The sequence below is a fragment of the Neovison vison genome, chromosome 6 (genome assembly GCF_020171115.1).
Source record: "Neovison vison isolate M4711 chromosome 6, ASM_NN_V1, whole genome shotgun sequence".
Taxonomy (NCBI): Eukaryota; Metazoa; Chordata; class Mammalia; order Carnivora; family Mustelidae; genus Neogale; species Neogale vison.
Window position 1 is genome coordinate 173458457 of NC_058096.1, and position 22319 is coordinate 173480775.

At 44.2% G+C, this 22319-nt stretch overlaps 1 protein-coding gene across 11 annotated transcripts in view; it reads left to right on the top strand.

Moving 5' to 3' along the window:
• SRGAP3 (SLIT-ROBO Rho GTPase activating protein 3) overlaps nt 1-22319 on the top strand; it is a 258338-nt gene that overhangs the window by 190359 nt on the left and 45660 nt on the right. For 8 of the 11 annotated variants that reach the window (XM_044253092.1, XM_044253093.1, XM_044253094.1 and 5 more), the window contains exons 8-11: nt 514-615; nt 3062-3259; nt 10420-10504; nt 17752-17779. In XM_044253092.1, the coding sequence (XP_044109027.1) occupies nt 514-615; nt 3062-3259; nt 10420-10504; nt 17752-17779 (413 nt within the window). Of the gene's footprint in view, nt 1-513; nt 616-3061; nt 3260-10419; nt 10505-17751; nt 17780-20206; nt 20294-22319 lie in introns of all 11 variants that reach the window. The other 3 variants (XM_044253090.1, XM_044253091.1, XM_044253095.1) reach the window with 1 other exon arrangement.

Here is a 22319-nt window from a genome sequence, read left to right on the forward strand (position 1 = left end):
CACCAGGTGGCCCAGCCCACAGGGTAGTAGCAGAGCCCTGAGTGGAGTAGGTGTGGGGACAACAGTATTCCCTTCCACCGTCCCCTCCCACGCCCCCTGAGAGCTCCTGCCTCACTGAAGCTGGGCGAGAGGAGCAGCTCCACTGATTGTTTCCAGTCACGCTTCTTCTCACTGGGGTCTGTCAGGCCATGGCTTTCTTACCACAAATTCCTGCCTTGAAAGGAGCTAGTCTCCCTTAATGAGATTACATGAAAGCTCTTAATAAACCCTCAAGGGCTGCGCACATCTAGAAGACCGTGACCGAGAGGCCACAGCTTGCAATGCCAAAGGGTGGCCTTCGGAGGAGGAAGAGCCCCAGTTCCCATCTGGTGTTGCCAGGGGCGGGCTCTGCACTTCACATTTCCCAGCCTGTCTCCTCAGCCTTTGGTAGGGACGTCAGGGTGGCCCCGGCCGTGGCTCCACACAGGTGACCAGAGCCCCGGGTGACCGCAGGCGGTGGCTGTCCTTTCGCAGGTGTGCCAGGTCAGCGCTCAGCAGCCCGTCCAGACGGAATTGCTCATGCGGTACCACCAGCTGCAGTCCAGACTGGCCACTCTCAAGATAGAGAATGAGGAGGTGAGTGAGCCCCTCCACATGCAAGGGATTTCCTGACCAAGGCCCAGCGTGTGCTGGAACTCTGGCCATGGAATGCACAAGAAAAGAGGGTTCATCTGTAAGATGGATTATTTATTACATGACAGGGCGCGGGTACCTGGGTGGCTCAGTGGGTTAAGCATTTGATTCTTGATTACAGCTCCTGGATTGTGAAATGGAGCCCCACATCAGGCTCCATGCTGGGTATGGACCTTGCTTAAGATTCTCTCCCCTCTCTCCCTCAGCTCCTCCCCCACTGTCATTCTATCTGCTGCTGTTTCTAAAGTAAATAAATTGTAAAAAAAAAAAAAAAAAAAAAAGATGAATTATTATATGACCATTATAGCTGGGCATACCAAGAATCTTTAATGGCATGGGGGGATGCCCACCAGATGATAAAGAAAAACAAACAGGAAGTAGAACTCTGTGTTCAGTATTATCCTAAGGATGGTAAACTAGTGTAGGCACCCATGTGTCTGTTTATTCACAAGAAAAAAGCCCGGAAGGAAATACTTTGAAATGTTTATTGTGGTTATATCTGGGTAGAAGAATTATAGGTGATTTCTGTTTTCTTCGTATGCTTTTCTCTAGTATCTGCATTGGGTTTGTGTTATATTTATCATCAAAAAGAGCTACAGGTATTCTAAATAACCCAATGAAATAAGCCAGGGCACACTAAATGTGTCATGGACCCTGAACCCCAAGGAACTTCTGTCTTACCATGGCCAGCCCGCCCCCCACAGAGCTGGTGACACGGGATCACCACCAGGAGCAGACAAATGGAAATACCAGCTGTGGTGGTCCTATTTCATTGTGGACTGAGGAGGCCAGATGGGCAACATCCTATTCCAGCCTGGATGCCTCTCTAAGATCTCAACCAGCTAGAAAACCCTTGGAGAAAGAACACCAGGATGCGGGGAATGTCACCTAAAACCTTGGGCAGGTTTATCACTGAGGGGAGCAGTCACAGCTGGTGATGGGCAGTCATGGTCCCTGTCTTCACATCTCAAGGGGGCTGTCTTGGACGGAGAGGGCTGGTTTGCTCAGTGTCTCCACAAAGGACAGAGCTAGGACAGACACAAGACAGATTGTCACTCAGGATGACATCAAATCAAAGCTGCCCCTGGGGGGAGGTTATACAGAAACGAATTTATGTTGCATACCTGAGGAGAGAAAGGAGATGAAGAAAGTGTTTTCTTTCTTTCTTTGTGTTCTGCATCCTCCCCTGAAGCATTTTCAGTTGTTTACATGGAACAGTGCATACATAGCAGTGCTGATGGGGTTTCAATAGGAAATCAGGGCCCCAGAGAGAATGAAGCAAATGTTCCTAGGTATGGGCCATTTATAGCTATGGAAATGCTTAATTTTGTACCTGAACCTCTATTAGACTATCTTAGAAAGAACTAATCCATTCATTTATATATTCAACAAGTATTCATTTAGACGAGTGAATATTTATTCAATATTTACTCAAGTATTTATTAAGCACATTCTATGCTCTAACCACTGTTCTCAATGCAGAGTAAAGTGAATGAAAAGACACCATAGTACCTCCTCTCTTGGGGATTATATTCAAGATAGATAGATAAACATGAAAGCAAACCGACAAATGAATGAGTATGCAAACTATCAAACAGTGATGTGCAGTAAATCAGGAATAGTAACCAGGGGGCTCTGATGTCACCAGGAGGTGACATTTAGTTGAGATCTGTGTGACAAGAAAGACTTCGGGTGACAACAATTTAACAACGAATATAGATGCAGTTTCCCCCGTGACTGTTTTCAGAGTGACCCTCCATCAAAGTATAGGACACAAGTCAGTGAAGGGGTGTTTCGAGGTCAGGGCTCCTGTGCTCTGCTCCTATAGCCTTCCATGGGTCCCACTTGGCTCCAGGAGAGAAGTTGGAGTCCTGCAGGACTGGCTCAGCATGTGTCTTCCTTGAGTTCTCTTTTCTCAGTCAACCTTTTGGTAAGTCAGGGGCGGATAGCCAGAGAGTCTGTCCACTGAGGATGGCCCTCCCCCTATCTGGACTTTGTCCCCTCTTCTCTCTGGATGAGCACTGAGAGTATTTCTAATGTTATCCCTCTTCAACAGACCTGCCTCCCATAGAAGGAGCTAGTTTGGGGCCATATAATCCGGAAAAGAGAAACATACTTAGAAACCCAGGTTCCTTGTTCGTCACAATATCCTCCAAGGTTCTCCTCAGCAGAAGCAATCAACAAAATGACTTCAGATCGGGCAATGTGGGTTGTCACCCCAGCCAGCTCACTGGCCTCACTTTCCACCTCAGTATAATAGGAATGATCATCTTTGTCCTGCCCACCTCCTATAGACTTTACATGGAAGAAATAAAGTGTGGAAAAGGACTTTGAGGTGCCAAAGGTGTTCTGAGGTAGAAGGGTTTTTTGACGTGCTGTGTTTCTCCAGGTTAGGAAAACCCTGGACGCCACCATGCAGACCTTGCAGGACATGCTAACCGTGGAGGACTTTGATGTCTCTGACGCCTTCCAGCATAGTCGATCTACAGAGTCTGTGAAGTCAGCTGCCTCCGAGACCTACATGAGCAAGATCAACATTGCCAAAAGGAGAGCCAACCAGCAGGAAACAGAAATGTTTTATTTTACAGTAAGTGGCGGCCTGGACCCAGAGCCCACTGCCTGCTGACCTGTTGGCAGTGATTTTGGGGAGCAGCCCAAGCTAGTGGGAGCCAGCAACACCACGTGAGTCAGTTAGAGCTAAGATTTTCCCAACATGCTTCCCAAATTAAGTTGCCTGGCTTGGCTTTTTAAAATGTAAAAAAGTGAATTCCCAGTGGGGAGCATCAGCATTGATCTTGGATTAATGTATTTTGCAACTAATCTAGGAAAAAACCAGAGAGTTGTGTTCGGTAAGGTATGAGGGAAATGGCAGATGGAGCCTGGGGCAAGGCCCAGGTAACAATCCCAAAGTTTAGTGTATGGTTGTCATGTTAAGGTGTCTTAAATTTGGGTGTGGCCCTTGGAAACCGTGCCCTGGGGGATCTGTGCTGGTGAGTTGTAGGCACTTTGTGTAAAATCCCAGATCACTTACATGCCATTCGGTTGGAACAAGGAAGAACAAGAATAAGGGGCATTGGGGCTTTAGTTCAACATGTGTTTAGTGATCATAGAATTTGGGGATTGTAAGGGACCTGAAATGTTCTGTCTGATGCTTGATCTCATTCGATCATACCCCTCCCAAGAAGTCATCCCATCTCTGCTTGAATAGCCCCAAGATGAAAAGTTCCCTCCTTCCCCAAATAGCCCCTTTGTTTTGGCCTATGGCTGGCTGTAGATAATATAACATCTTCCCTTATCTCTGTTATCTTCAAAAATCTGCTTCACTAGGATTTCTGACCATTGATCTTGATCCTGTTCTCTGGGGCAACCTGGAGAGACTAATTCCATAAGACAGTTTCCGGCTTGCTTGTAGGGAGCTGGGTTTTCATGTCTCCAGGCTAACCATACCTGGTTTTGTAAATCTTGCCTCATTAGCTTTCATTTTGAGTGGCCTCAGTGCCCTAGACTGTTTCCTGAACACGTTCTTTTTGTCGATGCCTGTTCTAAAGTCAGCAGTGGTCTGACCAGCACAGAATAGAGTTAAACTTCCACCTCCTTCTTTTCCTATGGCCTCAGATCATAATTCTTTTTGTTTTGTTTTTATTTTTGTTTTAAAATTTCTATTTCCAGTATAGTTAACATACAGTGTTGTATTAGTTTCAGGTGTGCAATATAGTGCTTCAACAATTCTATACATTATGCAGAGCTTCTCAGTTGAAGTGTGCTCTTCATCCCCTTGATCTGTTTCACCTGTCCCTCCTGCCACCTCCCCTCTAGTGACCATCTGTTTGTTCTCTGTAGTTAAGGGTCTGGTTTTTTGCTTGTCTCTTTTTTTGCCCTTTATTCATTTGTTTTGTTTCTTAAATTCTACATATGAGTACAGTTGTGGCATTTGTCTTCTCTGGCTGATTTATTTTACTTACCATTATGCTCTTTCGAGCCATCCATGTTATTGCAAATGGCAAGATTTCATTCTTTTTTTATGGCTGAGTAATATTCTGTTGCACACATGTGCATATATGTGTACATATATACATACACACATATATGTGTGCATATATATACATATATATATATATATATATACACACACACACACACACCATATCTTCTTTATCCATTCACCATCAGTGGACACTTGGGCTGCTTCCATAATTTGGCTATTGTAAATAATACTGCAATAAATATAGGAGCGCATATCTCTTTTCAAATTAGTGTTTTTGTATTTTTTGTGTAATAGTAGTGGAACTACTGGATCACATGGTTGTTCTAGTTTTAATTTTTTGAGGAACCTCCACAAAATTCCACAATAGCTGCACCAGTTTGCATTCCCACCGTCAGTGCACAAGAGTTTTATTTCACATCCTTGCCAACACTTGTTTCTTTTGTTTTTTATTTTAGCCATTCTGACAGGTGTGAGGTGATACCTCATTGTAGTTTTGATTTGCAATTCCCTTTAGATGAGTAATACTGAGCATCTTTTCATGTGTCTGCCGGCCATCTGGATGCCTTCTTTGGAGAAATGTCTGCTCACGTCTTCTGTTCATTTTTTAATTGGACTGTTTGTTGACGTTGAGTTGTAGCTCTTTATATATTTTGGATACTGACCTTTTATCAGATATGTCATTTGCAAATACCCTCTCCCATTCACTACGTTGCTTTTACTTTTGGTTAATTGTTTCCTTTGCTGTGCAGAAGCTTATCATTTATGTAATCCCAACAGTTTATTGTTCCTTTCGTTTTCCTTGTCTTAGGAGACACACCAAGAAAAATGTTGCTATAGCTGATGTTAGAGATATTACTGCCTGTGCTCTCTTCTAGGATTTTTATAGTTTCAAGTCTTACATTTAGGTCCTTAATCCATTTGAGTTTATTTTTGTATGTGGTGTGAGAAAGTGATCCACTTTCATTCTTTTGCATGTGGCTGTCCAATTTTCCCAGCACCATTTTGTTGAAGAGACTGTCTTTTTCACACTGCATTTTGTCTCCTTTATTGTAGATTAATTGACCATACATTGTGGGTTTATTTCTGGAATCTCTATTGTGTTCCATTCCTCTATATGTCTGTTTTGGTACCAGTACGATACAGTTTTGATTACTATGTCTTTGTGGTATATCTTGAAATCTGGGGTTATGATATCTTCAGTTTTGTTCTTCTTTTTCAAGATTACTTTGGCAAATTATTTGGTGCCTTTCCTGGTTCCATACAAATCTTAAGATTATTTGTTTTAGTCATGTGAAAAATATTGTTGGTACTTTCATAAATCTGTAGGTTGCTTTGAATAGTGTGGACATTTTAACAATAATAATTCTTCCAATCTATGAGCATAGAATATCTTTTCCTTTGTTTGTATTGTCCTTAGTTCTTTCATCAGTGTGTTATAGTTTTCAGAGCATAGGTCTTTCACTTCCTTGGTTCAATTTATTCCTAAGTATTTTGTTTTTGGTGCAATTGTAAATGGGACTGTGTTCTTAATTTTTTTTTTCTGCTACTTCATTATTAGTGTATAGCAATGCAACAGATTTCTGTATATTGATTTTTGTATCCTGTGACCTAACTGATTGCATTTATCAGTTCTAGTAGTTTTTTGGTGGAGGCTTTAGGGTTTTCTAAATACAATATTATGTCATCTATAGATAATGAAAGTTTTATTTCTTCCTTATCAGTTGGATGCCTTTTCTTTCTTTTTGTTGTCTAATTGCTGAGGCTAGGACTTCCAGTACTGTGTTGAATGAAAGTGGTGAGAGTGGACATCCTGATCTTATTCCTAAACTTATGGGAAAAGCTGTTTTTTACTGTTGAGTATAATATTAACTATGGGTTTTTCATATATGGCCTTCAGTATGTTGAGGTATATTCCCTTTAAACCTGCTTTGATGTGGGTTTTGATCATGATTGGATATTATACTTTTGTCAATTGCTTTTTCTTCATCTATGTTTTTATCCTTTCTCCTGTTGATGTGATGTATCATGTTGATTGATTGGTGACTATTGAACCACCCTTGCAGCTTAGAAATAAACCCTACTTGATTGTGGTGATTTTTTTTTCAGTGAGTGTTTGGATTTCACATCTCTGTTCATCATTGATATTGGCTTGTAGTTCTCCTTTTTGTAGTGTCTTTATCTGAATTTGGTATCAGGGTAATGATGGCCTCATAGAATGAATCTTAAACCTTTCCTTCCTCTTCTACTTTTTGGGATAGTTTTAGAAGAATAGGTATTAACTCTTCTTTAAATATTTAGTAGAATTCACCTGTAAAGCCATCTGCTTCTGGACTTCTGTTAGTTGGGAGTTTTTTTGATTGATTCAGTTTCATTGCTGGTGATCAGTCTGTTCAAATTTTCTCTTTCTGATTCAGTTTTGGGAGGTTGTACACTTCTAGGAATTTATCCATTTCATCTAGCTTGTTCAGTTTGTTGGCATGTAATTTTTCATAATATTCTCTTATAAGTAAGATTATATATTATATATATGATTTTAAATACATATATATGTATTTTAAAAATATATTTTTTAAAGTTAAATATCAGCTAAACCTTTATTCCCTACATATCACCAATAAACCAGGCTACCTTCCTCCTAAAGGTGTTGTCGTCTTGGGTAGGTCTTCTGTTTGTTACCAATTAGATACCCTCTTGATGGATTTAGTTTATGGCTCCAGTCTATCAAGATCTTGTTCCAGTTGTTCAACATATGTGCTGTGTCTTAAGACCTCATGTTGTCTGCAGAGTGCATAGGTGTGGCTTTTGCATCCTAAAGTTTGTCAAATAAAAAAAACTAGTAGGGGGGTGCCTGGGTGGCTCAGTGGGTTAAAGCCTCTGCCTTCGCTCTGGTCATGATCCCAGGGTCCTGGGATCGACCCCCACATCGGGCTCTCTGCTCAGCAGGGAGCCTGCTTCCTCCTCTCTCTCTGCCTGCGTCTCTGCCTACTTGTGATCTCTGTCTGTCAAATAAATAAATAAAATATTAAGGAAAAAAAAAAACAACCAGTAGGTATGCCGGGGTCAATGCCAAAGATGGAGTTGTTTAAAACATGCCACGGCTGGGGCACCTGGATAGCTCAGTGGGTTAAGCCTCTGCCTTAGACTCGGGTCATGATCTCAGGGTCCTGGGATCGAACCCCACATCGGGCTCTCTGTTCAGCGGCGAGCCTGCTTCCCTCTCTTTCTCTCTCTCTCTCTGCCTCTCTGCCTACTTGTGATCTTTGTCAAGTAAATAAATAAAATCTTAAAAACAAAAACAAAACAAAACAAAATCAGCCACAACTGATGCTGATCCGCTAATCAGCACTTTTAGATGTGGTCATTTAACTAGTCACAAATGCACCCAGTTCTGACACCCAGTTCCATCTTGTGCTAGGCCTCGTCGAATCCCTTACTGAAAACACGGATAGTATTTCCTCAAGCTTTACTCCTTGACTTTGTTGTTTTTGAGAAGAAAAATGAAGCTGGTCTTCGTGAGTCAGCCCAGGCTGGTTTCGGGGCTTCAGCACGTCTCCTGAGGACCTACTGTGTGTACAAAGAGAATTTTATGGGTTGCAAAGATTAAATAAGGGGCGTGTATGAATATTGATTCCCTTTGGCAGCAGAAACAAAGAATCTGGGTGGCAGAAGCAGAGAAGGGGGTCTGACCTGCTTGAAGTTAAAAGAATTCACCAATGTTTATAATTAAGGGTCATGGATGTTCTATTTTAATTTTAATATTTAATCTGTCAACCGGTTGGCAAGTACACTTCACGACTTGATGTTGTGACATTATTTTAGGCATTTTTGAGGACATAATATTCCTTTTAATGCAAACACCAGTACAATTTGATGACATTCTTTCAATCATGGATCACATATGAAGCCCAGATGAAGCTTGGAAAAAGCTGGCAGAATTCACAGGCCCCAGAACCCTGGGGTATAATTTCCACTAACCAGTGAATAACCCACCAAGGTATGAATTAAGTGTTTGGGATTACAGCTTCAACTACCAGGGGCAGCAAGGCATGATGGAGAAAACTTCTGCTCAGAACTCAGCTCTGCTTCTTATGGTGAATTGTTAAACATTGGATAAGAGCAGAGGGTGTCAGTCCTGGAAGCATCCAGAGAGCCTGGGGTACGCAAAGGTACAAGCCTGAAAACTGCTGAGTGCTCAAGGGGGAATGGTTCTTAATAACCGGAAGACGAGGTCCTACGAACCAAGAAGGACTCTGGCTGAGGAGAGAGGATGCCACCATCTCCTGCCAGCCCCACTGTTCCAGATACCTACCAAGTTGGGCCCAGGGTGGGGTGACCCCAGTCTTATCTGAGCACATGTCAGCCCCCACACCTTGGGCTTTTACCCTACACCTGTTTTCAGGGAGATGATGCAGATCTTCCAGATGCTCCTTTATCTCTTAGGATGTCCCAAACTGCTGTGGTTCACTTGTTTGCTCCTCTACACCCCCTTTCTGAGCATCCTGGGGCAATAAAGTGGATTTCTTTGTGAGAAACTAGCTGGAAGCTCTGGGGCAATCATACCATCCTGTGCCTTCATTTTCAGGCATTTGCAATTGCTGTTCCATCTGCTGAGAACACTGCATCCCCCATGTGCACATGTGTACCCACACGGCCCCTTCCTCACCTCCTTCGGTCCTGGGTTCGTAGGGCAGCTTTGCCATGAGGTCTGCCCTAACTCATAGTCCCCCATTCCTGCCTTTTTCTGATCCACGGCATTCACCAGTAACAGGCCAGTTGTGTATCTCACTTTCTTTATTAGCTTATTGCCTCTCTACCCTCCCTTCTGTGTCAACCCCCACGAAGTTTCTCAGCACTGGCTCTATGCCAGGCGCAGTGGTAGGCACTTGGGAGCCCAAAACCAACTGGGTGTGGACCCCACTGACAACACCTCATAGTCCGGCAAAGACATGCCCCAGCAGAGGGGGCTCTGGGCCTGGGTTTGGGTGATACAGGATGGGCCAATGACCGCCGGTACTTGTGTAGAGGGAGGAATGGCTGAGGCCCAGCTGCATTAGGGTGCAGGCGAATGTGTTTCTGTTCTGTGGCTCTTGTCCCTCTGTTCTGCTCTGAAGTGTGTTGTGCTTGACAAGGCCCCTGAATGAGAAAGCCTGGGGGTCCCAGGGACCCTGGGCAGATCAGTTCCCTATGCCAGCCTCCCCTGTCTCCTCTTTAAAAAGAAGAAAATTGTGTCCCCTAATGCAGTCCAGGTTATTTTAACAGGAATGTCTTTAGGGGACTGCTGAGCCCCTCCTCCTTCAGAGTGGGGCCAGATGAGAGAAAGGCTCGTTAGGAGGCTCCTCTGTGACAGATCTGATGAAGCGCTCTCGCCTCAGCTGCCTGCCCCCAGACACGGTTCCCATTTTTATTGCTCGTGGCCCAGAAGCACAGTGGAGCCTGAAGACTAAAGAAGCCGTCTGCTAGGGACCCCCCCACTGTCCTCACCTGACAAAAGCTCCTTTCACTGCTCACACTGCCCCTGAGCTTTCTTTGTGTTCCCCAAACTGGCCTAAAACGCGTAGGCTGGACAGCCATGCTCTGCAGAGCTGGCGTCTGACGGAGAAGAGCAGAGGAACAGGTCAGAGGGCCCTCTTGTCCCCATGCTAGCGTCCTAGAGGGTGACCTCATCTCCTTTCGACCTCCCCGGCTCAGAGGTTGGTTGAGGGGCGGAGACCATGTGACTTGGCCCTGCAGTCTGTAATGGCCACATGCCTTGTTTCTTACAGAAATTTAAAGAATATGTGAACGGCAGTAACCTCATCACTAAGCTACAGGCCAAGCATGACTTACTCAAGCAGACCCTGGGTGAAGGTGAGTTGGTTGGGTGGTGGAGGCCTGTGAGGAGGGGTGCCTGTGTTGTGGCTCCTTGAGCTGTTGCAGCTTGAGACCTGGGGCACTTGGTAGAGTGAGGCCTCGTAGCAGAGCCAGCAGGCAGGCTGGGGCAGGCTAGTACAGATGTCAAAATGGGTCTAGTCTGGCTGCAGAGAACATGGGACCACCAGAACTATTAGTTTAAGTTCCGGGGAAAGGTCCAAGGCAAAGTGATGAAAGGGGTCCCCAGTAGGAAGGGAGTGGGAATCCAGGAGCACAGAGGTCCGCATTGATGCTTGTCAGCAGATGCTGTTTTCCAGGGATACTAGTGGAGTGCCTAGCCAGGAGGCTAGGTCTAAAAAAGAAGAATCCATATATGGAACGCAATGTTTGGTCCTTGAGGGATATGGGGAGTAGGTTTAAGACTACCCAAAGGCTTTCAGTGCCAGATGGAGTAAAATCCCAGTGCTCTCATGGTACATGAGGCCTCACATCATTTGACCTCTGCCTGTTGCCCTGAGCTCACTTATTGTTCTCTACTCCCTTACATGCTCCAACCCCACTAAGCTCCTTTCTGCCCTTCAAAACTCATCAAGCTTATTCTCCCTCAGGGCCTTTGCATCTGCTGTTCTCTCTACCTGGAATGCCCTTACCCCAGATCTCAGTATGGCTGGCTCCTTATCCTGCAGATGTCACTTAGTGAGACTCTCCTTGCCCCAACCTCAAGAAAGCACCACCTCTGTCCCAGCATACTCTGTTTGCTTTTCTTCATCTTACTTATCACCATCCTATTTATTATTTATTCATTTGCTCATTATCTTTGGTCACACCTCCACCACAACAGTATCGTATCTTCAATCATAGTAGGGACTTCCTTTTTTATTTTGTCCACCCCTTTGTTTCTAGTGCCAAGAATAGTACCTGGCTCACAGTAGACACTCAGTTAATAGTCACTAAATGAATGTTGAATCAAAAGGTCATGAGGACATGAACTAGGCCCCAAGGTCAGAGATGGTTTGCAGCAAATCCTGGAAGCCCTGGAAACTGGTATGAGGCTCAGCTCTGAGAAGGAGGCACTGATCTGGGGTTTCTGAAGTTGCTAGGTGCTGCTTGGAGCCCCACATCCAGATCTATTCTTGTATTCTTTTGGCAAGGACAATTGGCTGAATGATATACTCTACCTAAAGAAAAAAAAGCAGGGGGTCCAGGAAATAGGAGACCAACATGAGAGAGATGACAGGAACTTCCAAGGTGATCATGCCAGTAGGTCCCAAGATGACAGCTTAAAGCAGGCATAGAGATCACCAAAATTTTTCAGGGAAGGAGGAGTATGGCAGATGAGAATCAGAATGGGGCATGGGGCTAACGTTCATTGGGCACTAGGGGTTTGCCACCCACAATGTGTCCTTGCCTCCAACAGGATCACTCTCATCTCCATAGGGGTGCACAGTCTGGTGGCCGTAACCTGGCCACCCAAGTCTTCCCTGATGCTGTCCATTGGTACCAGTCAGGTGGATAGCTGGAATCTGCAGATGCTTGGCATTTGTGAGCCCCATGCTTTCGAGGAAACAGTGAGAAATTAAATCATTTCCCAGCCCCAAGGCTCTTTTAATTTAGTGAGGAGACAATTCACGAATTCATAAAAAAATCAAAAGCGGTAATATTAAGTCATACAGAAACACTGGTTGAATTGCCATGTGAACAGTACAGATTCCAAGGGTCTGAGCCAGGAGAGGAAGGGATCACCATGAGCCCAGAAGAGCCAGAAAGGCTTCAAGAAAGATGAACAGCTAAGTGACTCTTAATCTCACAAAACAAACTGAGGGTTGCTGGGGGGAGGGGGGTTGGAGAAGAAGGGTGTGGTTATGGACATTGGGGAGGGTATGTGCTTTGGTGAGTGCTGTGAAGTGTGTAAACCTGGCGATTCACAGACCTGTACCCCTGCAGATAAAAATATATGTTTATAAAAAATTTAAAAATTATTAAAAAAAATAAATAAAATCTTAAAAAAAAAAAGAAAGAAAGATGAACAGCTACAGTTTGGAGGAATAACCAGGATTTTGAAACCAGTATCAATAGAATTTTTTCAATCAATTTTATTGACATGTAAATTACATATAATAAAATCTACTCATTTTGCATAGAAGTCAGTTTTGACAAATATATACACCCAGATCAGGATATAGAACATTTCCGTCACCCCACAAACTCCTCTGTATCCCTCTGCAGTTAATTTTCCCTCCTCTACCCCAAGCAACCACTCATCTGACTTTTATCAGCAAAGATGAGTTTTGTGACTTCTAGCTTCTGGGGAACTTCGGGGAGTGATGGAAGTCTGTATCCTGATTTGGGTGCTGATTGGACATGGGTATATATGTTTGTCAAAACTCATGGACTGGGGGTAAGAGTGGGGAGGAGTGAGTTGCAATGAGCTTTTTCTTCATTTTCTCCGACATCCCTCTCCATTTTGCCCATTTTGACACTTTGACATTTCCACATTGGGCCAGGTGAGTGGGACTGCAAAGGAGTAGGGCAGTGAAGGGTGCACTAAAGTAACAAGAATGGAAGGAAAGGGAAGAGCCAGAAAGTCCTAGAGAGGAGCTCAGATGGGTTCGGGGCAGCTCCCACAACTAGCATTGAAGAGGAGGATTGCTTTTATGGCCCCCGGAGCCTGTTTCTCAGAGCCACGCACCAAAAGGCAGGTCCATATGAGCTACTTGTACTTTGAAAATCAAGTCCCCTGGATTTAGAAAACCAGATGTTCTTTTTTTTTAAAATAAGATCCCAGGATGCCTGGGGTGGCTTAGTTGGTTAAGTGTCAGCCGTAGGCTCAGGTCACGATCCCAGGGTCTTGGGATGGAGCCCCATGTTGGGCTCCCTGCTAAGTGGGGAGCCTGCTTTTCCCTCTACCTCTCCACCCTGCATGTGCTATCCCCCCTCGGATAAAGAAATAAAATCTTAAAAAAAAAAAAAAAAGATAAGATCCCAGATGAAAAAGTGCTCCTCTCCAGCTTACTCTTGTGTGCTATCTGATGTAATCTTTTCTTCCTGCCCTTGCCTGAATGGCTTGAATGAAATAATAATAAAAATTAGCTTGGGTTGGCATAACTTCTGACCAACTTGGTCTTCCAAGTTTCTTTAGTCTTCACCTACACCTTGCTCTGAGATGTGATTTACCAGTCCTCCATCTGAGTTTTAGACTGAATAGCTATGAAAAACTGCAGGAAAATACAGCTTCTAAATATAAGGGCTGCTAAGAAAGAGCCATCAAGAAGAATCTCCAGAGTCCTGTTCTCTAGTAACCCAGCTGTGGAAAAGCCCATTGTGCTTCTTTTGAAAACTGGCATGGGCCTTGTTAGACTGGTCAGTTCTGGAGAGGTTTTGGGATTTTTTTTTTAAAAATAGACTTTATTTTAGGGGTGCTTATGTGGCTCATTTGGCTGAGCATCTGACTCTTGGTTTCAGCTTAGGACATGATCTTGGGGTCGTGAGATCAAGCCCCACATCAGGATCCCCACTTGGTGTGGAGTCTGCTTGGGATTCTGTCTCTCCCTGGCCCTCTGCTCCTCCCCCCACACACTCTTTCTATCTCTCACTCTTTCGTAATAAATAAATAAAACAAACAAAATCTTTAAAAATAAATAAATGAAATAATATAGATTTTGTTTCAGAATAGTGTTAGATTTACGGAAAGGTTGCAAGATGGTACCATTAGTTCCCATAGACGCCACATCCAGTATTTCCTGTTACTGACATCAGCGAATATGGTGTATTTGTCACAAGTAATGAACACTGGTATATTGTTTTTTCTAAAGTTAATAAATTACCAAATTCATGAAAAGAACTGCAGCTGAGACCAAATCTTGAGTCACATTTGTATTCCCACTGCCTAATACAGGTAGATGTGGATTCTTAGGGCACTGGGTGAAAGGGGAAAATGCACACTGACTTAGATGGGTCAAGTTCTTGCCCACTGGACAACAAGCATGAAAAAATTGCGCAGGCCAAAGTCGACCTCAGAATCTCAGCTCCTTCATTCTTCTGAGGGTCAGTGGATGATTCACCACTACCTGGATATACGGACTCTTCCATCCAGTAGAAAACTCATCCAAGAGTGGGCTGGGGTGGGGTTATACCAGCATCAGTGGCCTTTTTACTTCCTCAGGGGGCTATTTTGTATTGGGAGGGACACTGAAAATTTTGGAAACAGGTGAGAAATACGGGGCCAAGCAGAATATTTTGATTGAGAAGATGCAAGTTGGGTTTTTTTTTTTTTTTTAATGAAGTGTCTGGTGTAATCCATTCCTTTCAAGCACTCTTTTGACAGGATAGCTCAAAGAAACTACAAGTTAGAGGGAACACAAGCACTCACTTGGAAGCAAATTTTGTTAACATGATCGATCCCAGACACACAAGTCAAAGGCTTCTACGTGTCTTGCAAATGGGCATTCCTTGTTGTAAATGTCACTGGCACATCTTGGGAACAAGAACACACCCCTATATGCCCTTGGCTGTGGCTGTGCTGTTTTATTGGCCAGAGGATTCTTAGTTTATCATCATGTCTGAGTCTTAGCTCTCTGACCTTTTTACTGTTCCGGGTAGTCTGTAAGCTCTAGGGTTTATACCCTAGATACAGGTGGCTTTTCAATTCACTGTAGCGCCTCAAGAAGAAATAGTGTGTTATCTATAAAAGGGATGGGACATAACTGTTTCGGGCCAAGATTTAGTAGCACATTATGGAACCAGTGTCTGCCAGGTCCAGACAGTCTGACCTTCTGAAAATGACTGAGCCACTAAATATAAAATATACTTTTAAAGATCCCAACAGGTCTCAGAAGGTAAAAGGTAGAAAATTTTTGATTTCTGAGTTAACACAAAATATATATATATATATATATATATATATACACTATTTTACGAATTTTTATGTTGCTAGACATTGAATGTTATTTTTCATGTATTAAGTTAAACACAATGTTATTAATATTAATCTCAGCTATTTCTCTTCACTTTTTATAACATGGCTGCTAGAAATTGTGGCTTCCGTTACATTTCTATTGGGCAGCCCTGGCCTAGATGTTCTCTGCTGCATCATAACTGGAATGAAGTATTGAGTCGTGCTGTGTGGGTGAACCTCAAAAGCATACGCTAAATGAAATAAGCCAAATACAAAAGACTGTGTATTACATGATTCCATTTTTATAAAGTGTCTAGAATAAGCAAATCCATAGACACAGAGAATAGATGAACAGTTGCCCTAGGCTGGAGATGGGAAGGGGGAGTCACTGTGAGTTGGCACAAGGGCTCTTTTTCGTGTGAAGGAAATATTCTAAAATTGAATGGTTGTGACGGTTTACTAAATAATTGAATCATACGTTTCAAGTGGGTGAATTTTATGCTTTGTAAATCATGCTTTAACAAAGCTGTTAAAAATAGAAAAGAAAGGAGCTCCTGGGTGGCTCAGTGGGTTAAGCCTCTGCCTTTGGCTCAGGTCATGATCTCAGGGTCCTGGGATCAAGCCCCGCATCGGGCTCTCTGCTCGGCGGGGAGCCTGCTTCCCCCTCTCTCTCTGCTTGCCTCTCTGCCTGCTTGTGATCTCTGTCTGTCAAATAAATAAATAAAATCTTAAAAAAAAAAGAAAAGAAAGGCAGTGGCAAGGACTCTGGAATTCCAAGGAAATGGAAGATCTGGAGATAAGTTTAGGGAGTCTTTGGTAAGCACTTCTGTCAGTTAGGCAGAGAGGGTGTATAGAAAGAGATCTGGGTACATCTTCTGGGGGCATCCCATCATTTAGAGGTCAGAGGCTGGGCAGATGAGGCGACAGCAAGAGAAACTCAGAAACAGCCTGTAGGGCTGGAGGGACCCTTGGCAAGTGTGGAGTCATGAAAATCAAGGAGAAAGTGTTGTAAGAAGAAGGGAGTGATTCACTGAGTTGTTGATGCTGAGAAGTCAGATAAAAGCACTGAAGACGGTGGATTCGTCCACATGGAGCCAGCAGTCCCTATGGATGGTGAGGTCAGAAGCCAACCTCTGTGGGGTTGAGCGTGGGAAGCAAGAGTCTTTCCTAGACAGGTCCTTCCGCAAACTTTGCTGTAAAGGAAAGAAATGGGAATGGAGTTAGAGGCAGAAAGGGGGCCCAGGGGAAGTTTTGAAGCTAGATTATACATATCCAGAACATGTTTATATGCAGATGGAAATGATCCAGAAGAAAGGACATTGGTCATGTTTGGGGTTGTGGGGGTTACTTGCAGGAAAAGCATCTGAGATGGGCAGAGGGGGCTGGGACCCTGAGTATGAGGTCTGGGCTTGACAGAATCAGGCTGCTTCTCCAGGATACTGGAGAGGAGAGGAGGTAGAGAGTGAATGGGCCAGCACAGGTGGGTGGGTGAGTCTTACGGAAGCATGTCAAGACCTGTCTTACTGATTTTCTTCTCTAGTGAAGGAAGCAAGAAGGTCTTCAGCTGAGAGTGAAGACAGGAGGGGTCAGGGTAAGGGTGAGGCTGGGTTAAGGAACAACAAGAGGTATCTTATATCTGTTGCTCTTTAGGGCCAAATATATGACAGGTGCTCAACCAACTTTTTTTTTTTTTTTAAGATTTTATTTATTCATTTGAGAGAGAGAGAGAGTGAGAGAGAGAACAAGCAGAGGGGTAGCAGAAAAGGGAGAAGCAGACTTCCTGCTGAGCAGGGAGCCTGCTGAGAGACTCAATCCCAGGACCCTGGGGTCATGACCTGAGCCAAAGGTAGATGCTTAACCAACTGAGCCATCCAGCCACCTCATCAACCAAACTTTGTTGATAAAAAGTGCCTGAGTTCTTACGTTTTAGCATGTACAGAAGGGATCACCTGGGGTGCTTGTTAAAATGCAGATTCCTGTCTGAGCCCAGAGATTCTGATCCAGAAGGCCCATGGGAAAGCCCCCAAATCTGCAGTTTTAATAAGGCCCTCCAGAAGATTCTGATGCAAGTGGTCAGCAGGCTGCAGTCTGAAAATCACTGAAAAAAAAAAAAACCAAAAAAACAAAAAAACACGTGAGCAATACACAATGAAATTTATGTAAACATAACCTTACAGCTAGGCGGCCCTGGGGATTTAATAAGACTCAGTTCTTTCCAACAGACCATTACTTAGGTAAAATTCTGTTTCCCATTTCACAAATAATTAAGTTCTTTTTAGAAAAAGATGAATGTTTGCTGGTTAAAAAAAAACAAAAACAATTAAACATCAGTGTATACTTGTCTTTCCAGGAGAGAGAGCAGAATGTGGCACAACCAGGTAAGACTGGGGGATCTTGTTTTTTGGCACCTGCTGCCTGAGATGGGGAGCGGGAGGGGCTGGGAAGTGCAGGAGACGTGGGAAGGCGGGAATACTGCTGAGAGCTTGGAGAAGCTGGGCTGTTTTTAGAGCAGGATAGCTCTTCACCAGTGTCTTGAGGGGATGGTGTGGCTGTGCTGAGAGAAGCTGGCTGTTCTGCTTGTCCTAGCATCATGCTGTGAAGCCTTGCCCCCTTCAGGCCTGTGATGGGGAAGGTGCCTTTCCCCAAGCTGCTGTAGAAAAGTGGGGTGTGTTCAGTTGGCCCTATCCATCTGGTGGGACAGTAATATATATTGCATAGTGGCTGAGGACAACCAGTAGAGGCCAGAAGCTGTAGGATAACTGTTGACCTGTCTCCCCATCTGTTCTTTGGCTGCTGAGCAAACTGCCCTCCCCAGGCAGAAGGCCCAGCCTGGGGTCCCCATTTGCCAGGTCTTTGGGTTTGGCTCGTTTGGCACATGTCTGGGCGTATGCATGCGCATAGCCACGCAAGCGCATACAGATGCCCCTACCGCCCACACCCTGGCTTCACACCTCTTGGGCACTTGGACGGACTGATGGGGGAGTCCCTTGCTGAGACAGTAACAAATGGGCAACTTCTGCTTTCTCTCCAGCTTGCTCAACATTACCTTTTGCGCTTTTCCCTGAGCAGACCAGAGCCAGTGAACACTTTCCACTCTTCAGGTGGTAGCTGAAGGGTTGACCTTCAGCGAGTGGACCTTTCATCTACTTTCAGAGTGTTGCAATCTCTAAGCAACACTTTTGCTGACCAGGTTGTTCCTTAGAACCCGTCTCTTTCCTTTCAAATTCCCGGCAAATAGTTGCCCCACTGCCCAACACTAATCGAGCCAGTGGCCCAAAATCCTGGAAAGCTGTTCTACTTGGCGAAAGGGAAGATAAACCCTCAACTCCCTCCTGTCCATCTGGAAGAGAGTTGGCTGGGAAGAGGCTTGGAAAGCTCTGAGGTTTTCACTTTGCTGGGATCAGGATGAGGAGAGAGAGGGCTTCCCAGAAGTTTAGCTGTGCAGCTGTTCCTCTGGGCCCCAGAAGTCTGGGAATATCAGAGTGATTCATAATGCCAGGCGAGGACCTTCCAGCAAAGGGTCAGCAGATGTGCAGGGTCCCTTTGTAAATACTTTCCAGAAACAAACTCATTTATTTATTTAGATTCTCTGGCAAGAAGATGTTGTCATAGTCCCCAAACAACAGAAGCCACATTTTACACCAAAGTCTGCAAATAGGAAAATAGATGGGGGACAAATTGAGCCATCCCTCATTTCTTCCTAATTCCTAGAACTCATGCAGAGGAAGATGGTTCCAGCAGATTGCAAGAGAGATCTGTAATCGAACCCTTGGCCAGGTCCCAGGGTCTAACTCAGAGAAAAGTTGTTTTTTTTTTTTTTTTTTTTTTTTAACTTTTAAATAAAGCCATCTGAGATGTAGTCTTCCACACCCTCTTTGACCTAGGGCCTGGGAAATGCAAGCTGTGACTGCAGACCTCCCACTTAGACATACTGCACTGAACTGCAAACCCAGCCATCTGTACTCTGGCCTTTGGCCAAGGTCAGAGGCAACTTTGTTAGCAAACTAAACGCTTCCCCTTTCTTCCAAAACTCATTTAAAATTTGTGTGTAATGCGCTGCCAACTTGAAGTGGTTTTTAATTTAATCCTAAAGGCCCTGGGTGAGATGTTTCTATGCTATGGCTCTCCATATCTTCCATGGTTTCCTGCCCAAGGTTAGTGTCATTTTGGATGATCCTTTGAGCAGGTCCCCTCAGCCAAGTTGCTGCTGGCCTTGTGTAGATCAATTTTTGCACATGGGCTGCAACACGGTACATTTTTTTCTCACTTTTCAGAACCTGATCTTAGAATAATGCTAGTTTGTAACCCTGTAACGAGGTGGTCTGGATGCAATAATGCACTTGAAAAGTGCATGATGGATGGGGCAGCAAATGCAAACATAAGGTTTGATTGTGATTTTTCTAGCTATAGACTGGCTTCCTTAACCTAGGTTGGCTCGTCCCTGTGGTTGGGATTAGCGATGAAAACACATGAGATTTCTTGTCTAAACAGATGGAAACTTACGCATACCCATGCACGGCTTCCAAGGGCCTGGCTGCCTCTGAAGTACAATATCGCCACCATTTTGAATATCGACACCCACATCTATGGGGTTATCTAGGGAACATTTTAGTCACCATTCTTTTGGTCACAGCATAATTTTGAGGCCAATTCTTATGGTGCCAATGTATGTAAATTTTCATCTTGGTTGAAAGGCAGAAAGGGGACATTGGTCTCTGGTTTCTCTCTCTTCCTCTCCGTGGCTTTCTCTATTCCTGTTTTCCCTGCCTTTCTCTTTCTTTCCTTTTTGCTCTGCAACTGAGCAGCAGAAGAGATGGAAGGCTTAGGCTGCCCCACTTTCCTTGGCTGAGCTGCCCCCCTGCTCCCCACTTTGTGCCCCACCCAGCACTTCAGTAAGTCAAAATCAATTGGATGTCATGCGAAGTTGGGATAGCTACGTTTCCTTGTCAGAGATTTCTGGTCAGTACCCAGAACATCACACAAAGAAAGAAATCCCAGTGTGATCTGAGCAGTTCTTTGCTTTTTGGATTGGGTGGGAGAAATGGGAAAAGTATCCTTTTCCCCCTTCATTCCATTTTATAAACAGATGGAACCTGTTGGAGAAAGTCTTATGGAGAAAGTCTTAAAGTCTTATGGAGAAAAAAAACTCCATAAGACTTACTTTAAGAAAACCCTCTGGCTGGGTGTCCAGCCCCTGCGTTAAGAATCTCTACTTTTGCTGGCCATGGGAGTTTAATAGATAATTTAAAGCAACTGCTAGATAAAAATGAACTTCCCAATTTCACACTCACACCAGAATCTTGAAAAGGAAGAGCTGAATTCAGTTCTTAGCTTCAATCATATATTATTTGTGAGACGCTTGGAAAGTTTCTTCATCTCTCACGGGCTAATTTTCTTTAAGTTTCAAGTGGATTTAATCAGTCTTGCCTACCTCACAGGGTTGTTGTGAGGGTGTCCTACAGTGTGAGGTGAGGAAACCATCTGAGAATGTTCACAAATAGAAACCCCGAACACTAGGGAAACAAGGTGGCGCAGTTGCTATCCTTGAGTTATTCCTAATCCCAAGATTGAAGCCTGTGGCCTCGAGTCACAGTTTTTTAACTCTCTCTTTCGGCATTTGGAAACTCAAAAGCAGATCCACTGTAAGAAGTACCACTCCACGTACCCACATCCTCAAAAAATCGGTAACTGATGAAAAAGAAATGACATGGACTTAGCTAACCAAATTGACATAGATCCAAAATGGGCTCAAAATAGTCTTGCCTGTTGTTTCTTTTTAAAATTTTGGTCTGTGCTGTTATTTTGGTTCTAATGTTTGGGTGGCATGATACTTGGATTCAGCTGTGTCTTTGCCCATGCATGTCCTGGAGCTAGCAGCATTTGCTCAGTACTCAAACATGTAGGAGAAGCTCAGGAGGTTTCCCTAGATGGCTGGGCCGCTGAAGAGGACAGGCACGATAAGGCCACTGAGCAGAGAGGCAGCATGAATCTCTTTTACCTTGATTGGCTCCACAATCCATAAGATTTCTTGCCCATTCACAGAAATCAACCAAGACTTGGGGGACCAGATCTTTGCTTGTCATGTGTGGACATTACCTGTGCCAAGCTGGGTCCCCGCTTGTTGCTCCCCAAATTGTGAACCAAGGCATTTGAAAATGAACTGCCTCTCTCAGTTAGGGGCCCTCCTCCTAACCTCAGAAAGCCCTTTGCCCTGGAAGGCTGGTGGCACTGAGTCAGGCCAACTTGGGTGACGAAAGATGAGCAAATAAGCCAACACAGGTATATGCATGGTGAGCAACTCTGGAAACTGGTCTGGTGTTTGTGGCTGTTTCACTGTTCCTGGTGAACTGTGGTATGGTTTCCCCTCCCTGGAGCCAAGAGTGGAGCACAGGGAATGGAGATCCAAAAGTAAAGCAAGACACTTTCAACCTGACCCAACAGGTCCTCTGCTGGCAAGGGTTAATGGGATGGAATGAGTCCTTGGCTGGAAATGAACAAGTGCCCTAAGGCTCTGTGTGGCCTTAGTTGGGTCTGGCTCTGCCAGTCCCTCTCTTGAGGTCTCGGTTTCTGCCTCTGTAAAATGGAGCTTTCTGAACAGGGTGGAGCTAACGTTAAGTGTGATAATGGATTTGAAAGTGCTTTAATCAAAAGTGTACTTGACTAAAGCACAGGATATAATCATTACCCTGGGTTACTCTGGGTCCCCCAAAAAAGCTGTAGCCTCCCTCCAGGCATCAGTTTCTCCATCTCTAAAATGAGAGTAATAATTGCCTGGCTCTTAGATCAATGCAATAAAGATTAGTCAAGTGCATTTGAAATGCCAAGAGGCATTAGAAAGATCAGTGCCCTGGTACATTGGGAGTTGAGACTTGGTGATGAATTTAAGCCAAATTAATGAAAATTAACCCTTCCAATCAT